The sequence below is a fragment of the Gobio gobio genome (genome assembly GCF_949357685.1).
Source record: "Gobio gobio genome assembly, chromosome: 9".
Taxonomy (NCBI): Eukaryota; Metazoa; Chordata; class Actinopteri; order Cypriniformes; family Gobionidae; genus Gobio; species Gobio gobio.
In genome coordinates, this window is record NC_137115.1 from 23,195,800 (window position 1) to 23,209,818 (window position 14,019).

The 14,019-nt window shown below is 37.1% G+C and overlaps 1 protein-coding gene across 10 annotated transcripts in view; it reads left to right on the plus strand.

Annotated features, from left to right (window-relative positions):
• The window catches only part of def8 (differentially expressed in FDCP 8 homolog), a 157,066-nt gene that overhangs the window by 104,822 nt on the left and 38,225 nt on the right, over window positions 1-14,019 (plus strand). For all 10 annotated transcript variants that reach the window (XR_013817152.1, XR_013817153.1, XR_013817154.1 and 7 more), the window contains 4 exons: window positions 2,301-2,465; window positions 2,688-2,815; window positions 6,588-6,701; window positions 7,016-7,096. Coding sequence is in view for 6 of the 10 variants with exons in the window: in XM_079824899.1 (XP_079681025.1) it covers window positions 2,301-2,465; window positions 2,688-2,815; window positions 6,588-6,701; window positions 7,016-7,096 (488 nt within the window). In the remaining 4 variants the exon portion in view is untranslated. The remainder of the gene's footprint in view (window positions 1-2,300; window positions 2,466-2,687; window positions 2,816-6,587; window positions 6,702-7,015; window positions 7,097-14,019) is intronic.

A 14,019-nucleotide genomic window follows, 5' to 3' on the forward strand; every position in this document is an offset into this window, starting at 1 on the left:
GACAGAAGTATTGACAGGCAGACAGATAGACAGACGTATAGATAGACAGTAGGGCTGCACGATTAATCGAACTCGAACCGCGGTTTGGGTTATGTGCGATTATGAAAGTGCAAAGGCTGCGATTTTAATTAAATAAATAAATGCCCAGCGTGTCAGTGAAGAGTGGCTCTGTGATCTGGAGTTAAACACTACTCCATCTGAAAGCACTTCGAGTTTGAGTCGCTTATTATAACGTGCGTTTGAAAAAACAACACGCGTCAAACATCTTCACAAACTAGTAATGTGAAGTGTTCATAAACCTGTTGTTCAACAAAATACGTTTAATAACAGGTTTTAACTCACCTCATATAGTCAGTCGAACTGATGTGGCTTCTTATCACAGAATGTCAATCACCACTGAATACTTTATTATTATGAAAATACCCGAGAAGACTTGAAAAACTCAAATACACCATTATCTTATCACAGAAATATTATCTTCATGTTTAATCAGTCAAAGAGTTTCTATCTTCGTTTTATTCAGCCAACAGCAAGCTTCACATTAGGGATTTCCCATAGGGATTTCCTGAAAAGGAACGATTACTTCTCTGAGGCGTATGTGTGGAGTTTCTGCTCAAGGGCGCCCTCTGGCTTCCAGTATGAATTCAACTTTTGGGTAGAAAATAAGAAAAATAATACTTCTAAATAAATGTATATGACAATCTATATGTTTTTCTTCAATGTACATGAGTTTTAATCCCCACAGTGGATGCATAAGAGGCTCATATTTCATATTAAAGACAAAGATTTAAGACATTTATATCACTATGCCTATGATCAGCCTAGGACAAAAAATGTGCGACCCCCCCATTAGAAAGGTCTATGGATTTATTGTAAAAAAAGATATATATTATTATTATCTGTGCTTTTTATAATAATACTTTTTTTTCAATAAATCCTTAGACCTTTCTAATGATTTTTAGTCATTGCATCTGCATATTAACAGGTAACCCATAATTTTTTTGTTTTCTGTAAAATATAAATATTATTATTATACTGTTATAATTATTCTTAAATGCTCGATTTTAATGTTTTAATAATGAATGTTATTGTAGTAGTAATATTTCTTATTTTTATTTAGCAATAATAATAATAATAATTATTATTATTATTATTAGTCATATTAATATATAAACACAAAATGTTATACCGGTATACACACTTTTCATTTGTAAAAATAAAAAAATTATAATAATTGCATTTTAAATCGCAATCGCAATTTTAACCAGAATAATCGCAAATTAGATATTTTCCCCAAATCGTGCAGCCCTAATAGACAGACAGACAGTCAGGTAGACAGACAGGCAGACAGATAGACAGACAGAAGTATAGATAGAGAGACAGACAGAAGTATACACAGAACTATAGACAGATAGAGAGACAGAAGTATAGACATATAGATAGATAGACAGACAGATAGACAGAAGTATAGACAGGCAGACAGACAGACAGACAAACAGATAGACACACATCATAGACACAGACAAACGGACAGATAGATATATAGATAGATAGATAGATAGACAGACAGACAGAAGTATAGATAGACCAACAGACAGAAAGATAGACAGCACTATAGATAGACAGACGGACAGGCCCTGGATCCCCAAGGTCAAATAAATCCAAAACTTGACTTAAATTCAGTCTGAAAGACAGTTCATAAGAATAACACAGAATGACATATAGTCTATGTATGACATAGACTCCCTGTGTTATACCACCAGTCACAATTGTGACCATCTTTGTTTATCTAACTTTTATATAAATAAACATTTTCTTTTTAATACCACACTAAAATCAGTTGCTTTTTAATACCACACTAAAATATGTGAGGAAAAGGCTAGTATCAGCCTTCTGATACTATATGTAAGAACAAAAAAAAATTTAAATGATTGTTTACTCATCATCTTTCCCCTTTTCCCCCTTGTATCTTGCCACCAATCACATTTAGAATTTAAAAAATGGTGTATTGCCATATTACACATCCATTCAGACATTTTGATGTTTGCGTTCCACTGAAAAAAAATAGCACACAGGTTTGGAAAGGCATAATTGTAAGTAAATAATGAGAGACTTTTTTAATAATGAGACATTTTTTGGGTGGACCGTTCCTTGACGTTTCAAGCATGTGTGTTTCCTTAGTGTGATTTGTGGTACACTGTTCACAAAACCTTCAGTGAAGTATTTCACACTTCAGGCTTTTTATTCTGACATTGGGCTGTAATGAATTATTTTAAATTGCTTTCTGTTTCTCAATCCAGGTTGTTATTACCGCTGCCATAGCAAGTGCATGAATCTTATCAACAAACCATGTGTGAGGTCAAAGGTCAGTCATCAATCTGAGTATGAACTCAACATCTGTCCTGAGGTCGGTCTGGACAAACAGGACTACAGATGTGCTGAGTGCCGGACACCTATCTCTTTGCGTGAGTCTTTTTCCAAACATGCATCACAGCTTATTTTGCTTTTCTGGCATTGATCTTTATTATTTTTTGTTGTTTGATTAACTCTTTATGTGGTTAATGTCAGAAGTGTTAGTTTCAGGGTTGTGTGATTGCTTTAGAATAGGTAAAATTTTGATTTATAACTTGGAAATTTAGACTTCCCCTTTGGCACAGAGTAGTCTAATGATATGTTGTGTTGTGTAGGAGGTGTTCCTAATGAGGCACGGCAGTGTGATTATACGGGTCAGTATTACTGCAGCAGCTGCCACTGGAATGACACAGCCATTGTTCCAGCTAGAGTCATACACAACTGGGAGTTTGAGCCCCGTAAGGTACACTAACACTTAATCCTAGTGAGAAAATATACTCAATCCTATTCAGTTATCTTGTTGCTACCTTCTAAGGCAGTATCTTGACTGAAATGGAACTTCATAAGTGACTAATTTGCAACACTCTAAAAAGGCACACAAATAGTACATTTGAGACTCGTTGCAAAGCTAATGGCACATTGTTGTATTAAGTAGAGATAGACCAGAAGCCAAATATCTTATTTGGGAAGGCTTGAATAATGGATTCAAAATGAGTAATGAATTCTACCAAATAATAATAAAAAAAAAACTTGTTGTAGACATGTGCCGATATACACTCACCTAAAGGATTATAAGGAACACCATACTAATACTGTGTTTGACCCCCTTTCGCCTTCAGAACTGCCTTAATTCTACATGGCATTGATTCAACAAGGTGCTGAAAGCATTCTTTAGAAATGTTGGCCCATATTGATAGGATAGCATCTTGCAGTTGATGGAGATTTGTCAGATGCACATCCAGGGCACGAAGCTCCTGTTCCACCACATCCCAAAGATGCTTGTGCAAATTGTGGCCTCTTTTTCCTATTTGTAGTGGAGATGAGTGGTACCCGGTGGGGTCTTCGGCTGTTGTAGCCCATCCGCCTCAAGGTTGTGCGTATTGTGGCTTCACAAATGCTTTGCTGCATACCTCGGTTGTAACGAGTGGTTATTTCAGTCAAAGTTGCTCTTCTATCAGCTTGAATCAGTCGGCCCATTCTCCTCTGACCTCTAGCATCAACAAGGCATTTTTGCCCACAGGACTGCCGCATACTGGATGTTTTTCCCTTTTCACACCATTCTTTGTAAATCCTAGAAATGGTTGTGCGTGAAAATCCCAGTAACTGAGCAGATTGTGAAATACTCAGACCGGCCCGTCTGGCACCAACAACCATGCCACGCTCAAAATTGCTTAAATCTCCTTTCTTTCCCATTCTGACATTCAGTTTGGAGTTCAGGAGATTGTCTTGACCAGGACCACACCCCTAAATGCATTGAAGCAACTGCCATGTGATTGGTTGATTAGATAATTGCATTAATGAGAAATTGAACAGGTGTTCCTAATAATCCTTTAGGTGAGTGTATATTCAATTCAATTCAATTCAAATTTATTTGTATAGCGCTTTTCACAATACACATTGTTTCAAAGCAGCTTTACAGAAAGTGCATTTCATAAATGTACATTGAAAAATGTTAGAAAGAGAATGTTAAAGAAAAATGTTAGAATAAGTTAATCAATCATGTATTATTTTAGGCCATAACAACGCTGGCGTTGAGTCGTCTCTTCACAAGCGTCGAGTCGTCTCATCACAGGTGTTGGGGCATCTGAAGTCTCCATGAGAGGCTGGATACAAACTGGAGCTGACGATATATCACAATAACAAACATGCACAATATTGTTATCATGGGCACTTTAAAATACAGTGAATAATTATTAATTACGAATTATTCAGAATTATACAAATTAGAACACCACTGTATGCTGCGACAAAGAGACACGGATAAGAAGCACATGGCAGAAAGAGTGGAGACGCACTGAATGAAAATGCCATTCTCTCTCTGACAACAGATGGCGGTGATGGAAAAACACAAATGCAGCCGTTACCCCGGTAACCCTGTAAACACAGCAACTGCGATACTTTCTGTTTCTGAACAGTATTAAAAACAGCCATTCATATTTTTGTATTCACAGTGGTGTTCATCGCAGCACCAAATACTTAAAAGATTAGATACTTAAAGGGATACTTCACTGCTGGAAAGATGAATGTGTATTTAAATTGGGTCATTATTGTAGTAGAATGGGAGAAATTATATTAGAAGTTGGTGCCTTCTAGACTGATGGTAATGATACGAAGGGCAACTTTTTGAGCAATGTTACCAGGCAATGTTGACGGGCAACCAGGTAAGACACAGGGCCTATGACTGCTCCAAAGAATTCAGATAGAAATTTGTTGCCCATTCCCAATGGGAAAGTGGCCAAGCAACATTGCCCAGCAACATTGCTCAAAAAAGTTGCCCCATGTATCATCACCTTGAGAAAAGCCAGAAAATGTATTTTTGGCTCATGTGGATGAAAGACGACAACTCCCAGAATGCACTTGCTTCGCTGCCCTTCTAGGCCACTCCCAAGCCACGCCTAATGGTTACAACACTTGCCCACCACGACACCGCCCCCACTGTCGTTTTCATTTTTATAGTAAAAAAATAAGATAGTTCAGTTAGAGAACATACACTACAATTAAAAACTAAACATGTCTGTTCAATACAGTGTGAGCTGAATTCTAAACTGAAACTAAAATGGGCACGGCCGCATGGGCATTCATTCATGGCCGCATTGTCGTTCATTCACAGCCGCACAGTCATTGTCCAGTCTGGCACGTTTTCAGTTCATGCCTATGGAAGCTTAACTTTCATAGGAATTCATTGAAAACACTCGCTTTGCTCTGCACCGCTCCGTTATGAATGCCCAAGCGGCCGTGCTCATTTTACATTCTGTGAGTGAGATTCCACCTCCTATGGGCGGGTTGAAAACAAGCCAGTAGTAGCTCCTACTACTGGTTGTATTCTCTAGCCTCTGGCCAAAAAAGCCTCTGATGACGCTAAATGACCTCATCTGAGGTTTTTTTCCAGACAAAAAATACAGAAATCTTTCGTCTTGGAGGAACATGAGGGAGGGAAGCACGGCCATTCGAATATACTACCGGGTTTCTACTGATACAAAGCTTAATGTTAATCAGTAAAGTAACCATTTAATTGTACATTTACTTTCAAACTTAAACATTTTTACATTTGAATCTGGACTACAACATACCCTAGATATTGATTGAAAAAAGTTCTGATTCTTTATTATTGTTCGGTAAAACTTTACAATAAGGCTCTATTAGTTAAAATGTGTTAATTAATTAACATAAACTGACAATGAACAATACTTCTAAAGCATTTATTAATCTTAGTTAATTTTAACATTTAATAACACATTATTTAAATCAAAAGTTGTAACTATTATTTAATGGACCTGAGCTAACATGACTACTAACAATGATCAGTTGTATTTTTTAACTAACATTAACAAAGAATAATAATGTAACAAAAGTATCTATTTCTCATTGTTAAGGTTAGTTTATGCTTTAATTGCAATCTGCAACACTGTAAAGATATTTGTCATGCCGGCCCCTTAAAACTGAAACCACACACACTTAGTTGATCTCTCTATCTCAAAATACTTTTAATAATCTCAGTAATACACTTAGCACCCCAATCCGTCGTTGCTAGTTCTAAAGTGATGTTTTTGTATGAGTAACAGAGACTTGGGCTGAATTGTTAAACTGTCAACTTGACATTTTAATCCGTGGCAGTAGTTCCATACACAAAAGCGTTTTTAAGACACCCAGTGGTTGTTTCTTATTCATTTAAATACTTGTTCTTTCAAACTGTTGTATAAAAGCATAATCACATTTGTATGCCGTGTGATATGGCTCTATATCAGCACAGCTGTGATTGCCTCATGCCTATGGACAAATCACAGCTGTGTCGTGTGATATTGCTCATATTTATATATATATATATATATATATATATATATATATATATATATATATATATATATATATATATATATATATATATATATATATATATATATATATATATATATATATATATATATATATATCTCCGAAGTGCTGTCCTTTCGCTGTTTTCCATTTTTCAGTTTGATAAAGACCTCTGATTTTGGGTTGTGTATTGGTGTGTTCAGGTTTGTCGTTCATCCATGCGCTATCTTGCTCTGATGATGTCAAGGCCTGTTCTCAGACTGAAAGAGATCAACCCTCTGCTCTTCAACTTTGTGGAGGAGCTGGTGGAGATCAGAGTGAGTATCCTCAAAACAACTGGTAAATAGAATATGCACACCTCCCCACCTTAAAACTTTTTGACCTGTTCAAGTTCTTTTGACTTTCTTGACTGTAACCAACAATTCAATCATGCAAAATTGTCATAATTTTGACAGTTCATTGAAGCGATATACAGTAAATTATTCCAAAAATATAACTTTTTTTTTTTAATTGTGACATCATAAACCTATTTTTTACTTAATTTTTAAAGCAGGTTAATATGAGCTGTACATTTGCTAAACATAAACAGCATTCAATAAAAATCAATTTTCTGATAATTCTTGCACTGCAGAAATTACGTCAAGATATCTTGCTGATGAAGCCATATTTCATCACCTGCAAGGAGGCCATGGAGGCCCGACTCCTGCTGCACGTAAGTGACTAGGATACAATCCCATTTAGGCCCTGTCCCAAATGGCCCCCCTAAACCCTTTCTGTTGTCTTCAGAGTTTAAACTTTAGTGGCATAAGGGTGTATGAGTCGAGCAGAAGTCTGCTGTGGAGCCTGCATCATTGCGAACTTGGCAGAAATGTGCATCAGGAATACAAAGGGGACCACCCTACAGCCTACATGCACACACAACCGTGTTTAGTTTGGGACAGGGCCTTACAGTAATTCCACGTACTTCACACAAACCTTTACTCTAAAAAACCCTCATCAACCATTTATACATTACTTCATAAATACCACCATCTTGTAGCACATGTGATACTTGTGCATTAAAGACATATTACTAGCCTGATATAAATATTAAAGTTGCAGTAAGCAATTTCTGAGAAACACACCCCACTCTTCATTGCTCCACCCCGAAAAAGCATGAACACACAATGCAAGAGTGGATGTCTCTTTATCATTGCTGAAGCAAAGCAAAATAATGCTTCATTAAAAATAAATTGTAGATGACGAACAAACAACAAGAAAGAACAAAAAATGAACATGCAGTACACAAGTATATACAAGCAAGAGTTCATTGTTAGTCGCCAGCAGCACAGCAGCTCCAGACAATCAAGGACACTCAAAGCTGTCCTGTTACTATAGTTAATATTAGTAAACAATATATCTTGGTTCATTTTGGTTGTTTGGTCATTTATATTTAATAGTTAACCACACATTTAATTATTCTGTTTAACTCTTTGTTGAAATTATACTCATTCATAATCTACTAGAGATAATTAATAATTCCAGTGTAAGTCAGAATAAATTAAAATGTAACAATTTATTAACAGTCAGGTAAATGTATAATGCCAATTACATAATCAATTCAAAGATAATCAATACATAACATCAAATACTCTGAAGTAAAGAATAAAATATGGATACCTGACTTTCTGAAAATTACATAACGCTGAGCATCTGTAGGAGACACCCAGTGTTATGGGCTGAACGATGGTTCGCGCCCTGACTCACTTGCAACACCTCCTTATATTCTTAGACCAAGACAGAAACCTCTTTCAAATGGAAACATGTTAACAATGGGAATTTACAATCACTGTCCCATATGCCTGTATTGACAGCAGGAGGTTGACCATTTGGCCGAAGCCACACCCAACGTAATAAGCTAAATATCTCTAAACTCTTAAAACCTTTATTATTTTTTGGTTTACTTCTGTGGGGATGAGATCTTTGTACCAGGCGCACTGAGACATTTTAAATTATATCAAACATGTATAATACTGTATAGTGAGAGTTCACATTAAACCATATAAGTTTTGGGTGAATTCTGGAGGAAGGATGGGGGAAGATTCAGGTGAAAGGAAAGGCATGTAAATTAAAGCCATTCTCAGATGATTCAATCATTGTGACGTCGTCTCAGATGGGAGTGCTAACTGTATGAGTTAGTTCAGATGCTAATTTCTTTTATTTTCTTGGAGCGTCCTTGTTCCTCAACCAGACATTCTGGCATATACAAGTTTTTCTAGTCTTGCAGTCCACCTCTTGAACCCATGGGTTCACAGTTAAACGTTGGTTTGAAGTCTTTGAGATGTAGCTCAGAAATTGTCTTTGTAATGTTAGCAGCTGTAGAGACATTCAGGGGGCTCTGTGTTCATCTGCAGAACACCCAGTCTCACCAGGTGTGTGTAGCTTGAGTTCAGTAGGTGGATGAATGTGTTCAGGTGTTCTACCTGTGGTTCAGCACAGCATGTGGGCACCGTTCATAGTCAGTCTGGGACCTTGTGACATGTTCAGTTAACGTGTCACTCCTTCATGGAGAAACTTCTGCTTCTGTAGCACCTTCCCGATGAAAATCTGACTCTCTTTGTCCAATCCTCTCACTTCCAACGGTGCGGTTATCTGGGTAGACTTCAATAGGTGGAAGGCTTCTCCATAGTTACGCTGTTTGGTGTGGGAAACCTGAAAAGCATCTTAATGGCCACTTAATGACTGAACACTGATGAACTTAATGAACTTGAAGTCATAAGGAAATGCATGAGAACACATAATGCTACAAACCAAAAACATAAAGTGTGTTCATGTCAGCAAGTGCGATTGGTACAACTGGTCTCATTTAAGCATCTAATTCTTCACTATCACTGTGATGGAGTTTAGTGGTAGAGAAATTTAAGTATTCTTGGTCTGAATTTCTCAAAGGATCAAGCACCTTCCCAGTGTCCGTCCTCCAAGGAATTGCAGTTGTCAACCTGAGGCAGAAACAAATGCAGAGAGAACCAGAGTTAATTTTGACATTATCAACAGCTTCAAAGTCAGACGTGGACTTATTTGAATGGCACCATAATGCCTATTGCAATTTTCATCCCAGATGTCACATTAAACTGAGTTTCGTTGACCAGGTCTGAATTGCTGCTGTTGTTTCAGTATGGTAACACATAAAGCTGCTCTTGCAGTTGAGCCATCACAGACTGCTGTGTTTATGAGCATTATAGACCCCAGTTCTGCTGGGGAATTTTTCTTGATTAATCAGAGCTTTTATTACTCATGAATTCCGATGGGTTGGTGCCCATGGCTTTACTTCCAGTTGCTCTCATTACAGCCAGATCTGTGGGCAGAAATTGGTTCACCTGTTTTGGTGTTGCCTGCTTAACATTTGCTTTATGATGTCGTTCACACATTTTGATTAGTGTAGATCTCTGTGACCCATAAAAACTGTGGTAATGTTTAGTATTTCCCATCCTCCTTGTAAATGTACTTCTTTGATCAAATTTAATTTTAGATGTTGCATCTCAGTGAAGGATGAATTGGTTTTCTATTACCTTTGCCACACTTCTAGTTGTGTTCTTGTAAAGGCAAAAGATAACAGCACAACCCCCTCCCTTTTTGGTACTGGGAATTGAACCAATGAAATGTATAACCTCGCTATTTCATCTGACTCCATTAATGAAAAGGTTTTACATGATTTTATTTATCATTAACTTTAGATTCATATTTTCTTTCAATTCAAATCTTTTACATTGTGTTATACTCAGTAATCAAGATTCCGATAACATTTTGAGTCTCGCACCGGCCGGGTTTACAATCTCTTTCACAAACTCGTCAGTCTTGGTCATTTGACAGAGGTGATTAACTGATATTCTGGACGCCCGTGCTACACGTTGATCATTCCAGAATATTTTTGTTCAGTCCCCTTAGATCTGAATTCACTTAATTAATGCAATACTATTTCTAATCAGAGGTCATGACCATTACCATTGAATCAAGCGACCAACTTACTACCTCTAATGGCAACTTTATATAATCATGCCGTGGTTCACCACGTACACGTTAATTAGAATAACATTACAATAATCAGGAATTTGAGACTCACCCTATTTAGATTGGTCTAACAATTTTGTATTGTTCTAAACGGAAGACCCATTTGGTCTATTAGCCTCTACAGTCTAAGTATACGTATCTAAATGTCAATGTGTTAGTCGGAGATCTAAAACATCAGGGTGTGCCCTTATGCTTCAAAACCGTGTTATAGTCCGCTACTAACCTGAGCGTAGATTTGTGGTGTTATGGATGCAACATGATCTACTGAGTTACTAACACAAAATACGTTATAGTAAGTTTAAACATAACAATTTATTAACCCCCTCGAGCGATCGACTCACTTTTTTTCTTATCAGTGCCAAAGAGACTCAAATAACTCTGTCATTTTCTATCATTCAGGCAAGTGTTATACATCATTATAATCTGTTAAGTTTCTATTTTTTTGTGTACAATCACAATAAAAACAAATTGTTGTGCTTTTCGCAAAATAAAGAAAACAAACATGATGCGCGATCTTCAGCCTCTGTAAATGATGTCTAATCTGATTCTCTTCAGAAAATGACCTGTAGCTTAGTGAAAACATATCACACAAACGTGAGACCAATGTCTAAAGAAACATTAAAATGTCAGGTTTTAAATAATGTAAATCAAATCGAAAATAAATATTCTGTGTTTATGTAATCTGTTTGAAAACAGAGAGATGTCAGTTGTCTGCGAGCCTCTTCATTATCCGGTAATGCGACCACGCCCACGGAGCGCACGCTCTTTGAGATTCAAATACTGATGATCCATGCGTCAACGCCCACACATCAACTCAAACAAACACATCAAGTAAAGCGCTACACTTCAGCTACATCGTTTTGAGACGCGTTGAGGAATAATTCTCCTCATGGAAAGCTGTTCATGTTCTTTTCAGAACAACGGATTCAGCAACTGATTATGGTAGGCTAAGTTTTTTCTGTTAGCATCTGTGAATATTAAATGCAAAAAAGACAGTTTAAATATGAATCCTACTGCAACATAAAATGTACATCATAGACGCAAGAATGTTTAGACAAGATTTATTTGGCCTGTTTTCGTTTTGTAGATGAATCATTGTGTTTGTTTGATAAAGACATTTTGCGAGCCCAATGAGCAAACCACCCGGTTTCCCCACACGCTTTCAAAACAACATACTGACAGGGGAGCTGAAGCTCATTAAATATACAAATCGTATCCAATCCTAGCCGTGGGCGTTTACTTCCAAGTCTTCAGTGCAACACGCCCATAAAAACCGAGTGTTTCTTGAGAGAGCCTCAAACCAGGGTAGAAAATAGCCTATTACTTATTCATTATGGTGTTTTTGAATGTAAAAACCACAGTCACAGACAACAGTATAAAAAATAAATAAGCCAGTTCATGACCCCTTTAAACCCTGCGGCTCGTGACGACACATTGATGTCTTAAGACACGAAACGATCGGTTTGTGCAAGGTGCATGAGGTCTGTACACGATCTGGCATAGTTTCGTGATCAGATCGTGTACAGAACTCACTCAACGGAAGTGATCGCACACTCAAGGCTGTTGGACATAGTGGTGTATTAGAGGTAAAAAATTATAGAAAACTATTCGGTTTCTCGCACAAACCGATCGTTTCATGTCTTAAGACATCATTGTGTCATCACGAGCCGCAGGGTTTAATTTGGATTCGTCTGTGCATGTTTTTTTTACTCTCATAGATTTTGTTACTATTCACATGCATTATACGACTGACAGACTGCAACGGTTGGAGTTAAAAATCTTCATTTGTGTTCTACTGAAGAAACAAAGTCACATATATCTTGGATGCCCTGGGGGTAAGCGGATAAATATAAAATTTTCATTTTTGGGTGAACTATCCCTTTAATGGAGTTGTATTGTGTATTCCTGTGATCACACATAAATGGAAGCATGCGCGACTGAAGTATGCGTGTTCTCTTTTTGTGAAATAATGATGAATGCACTTTGATTCAGCATGTTTGATGTGCATTGGCCAGAGGAGAACTGGCACCCCGACTGAGCCTGGTTTCTCCCAAGGTTTTTTTTCTCCATTATGTCACCTGATGGAGTTTTGGTTCCTTGCCACCATCACTTTTGGCTTGCTCAGTCGGGGACACTAAATATTCAATTATATTACTGATCTGCCCGCATTGACACTATATGATAACTAGGGTTGGGTACCGAAACCCGGTGCCAATATGTACCTTTATGACCGGTATGTACCAGACCGAATCAGAACGCAGATTTCGGTGCCTCATTTCGGTGCCACTTAAAATCAAACGTGCTTTCGCGCTTTGGCCGGCGCTGAGCCAGAGACAGACACGCTCAGCGCTCGTCACATATCACAACTATTCAGTGTTTTCATCCACATCATGTTTATTTTAGGTTTCAGACATTTAAATGCTCATAAGTACTAGCAAAAAATACACAATGATGTCTATGGAAGCGGCAAAAACAATCCTTTCAGACAGTTAAGATAACTTAACTAAGTGTTTTATTCACATCAGATACACATTATATAGTGACTATACAGTTTACTCTATTCTTCTCCCAGTTCAGCATGTCACTTACTTTCATGTATTTCGTGAGATGAAGATACATGTATGTGATGTAAATCCGACAGATCCGATTCTCTGAGGCGCAAACTAACGTGGCGCCGCCCATCGCGCAGTATAGATCAACTAACACACATTTACTCACACACATATTTGAAAATCAGAATATCAGATAGTTCATGACATAGTTAGAAAGTTTGTGAATATTTTGATTAAAAAATAAAAAGCGAAATAAACCCGATACAGCTGAGTGAGCTGTCATACAGCGCTATTGTAGCAGCTGTGTGTCATGTGAGAAGCATGACGCGTCTCCATGGAAACAATAAGGTGATGTGCTCTAAAATATTTAGCCAGAGAATATGGTCATATTTCTGCAAAATAAAGCTAAATTAGGCCTATTGTAGTTGGGTTAGGTGGCTTTAGTTTTACTGTGAATTTGTTATGTAGGCCTAAATTGTGTTTTGTATTTATTTATATTTACATATTTAAGTATACTTTAAACTTGTAATAAATTGTTCAATTTAAATAATAATAAAAAAAAATCAATAAAAAGCCATTCTTTAATCTCATCCACCTCGTTTTGTGGCTCTTTTTTTAAAGTATCGGTTCAGGCACCGTTTAGGCACCGGTACCGTTTTAAAAGTATCGGTTTGGCACCGGTATCGGAAAAAACCCAAACGATACCCAACCCTAATGATAACTGAAATGAGCTGGATGACATCTCCATTTTCTCCAGAGCGGCTGTACAGCCGAATCAAATTCTGTTGCATTATTTTCCTGTTTAACACTGTGAAGCTGCTCTGAAACAATCAGCATTGTAAAAAAATGCTATATAAATAAAGGTGACTTGACTTGACACTCATGACACAAATTAATAAATTACTGTCACTGTAACATTTTTTCATTACATAACATTACAACATAAATCATTGGTCAAATATCAATGTCTTAAATCTTTAAAGGAGACATCGGATGAAAATTTCACTTGTTTTGCCTTTTTTGCGTTTAGTTAGGT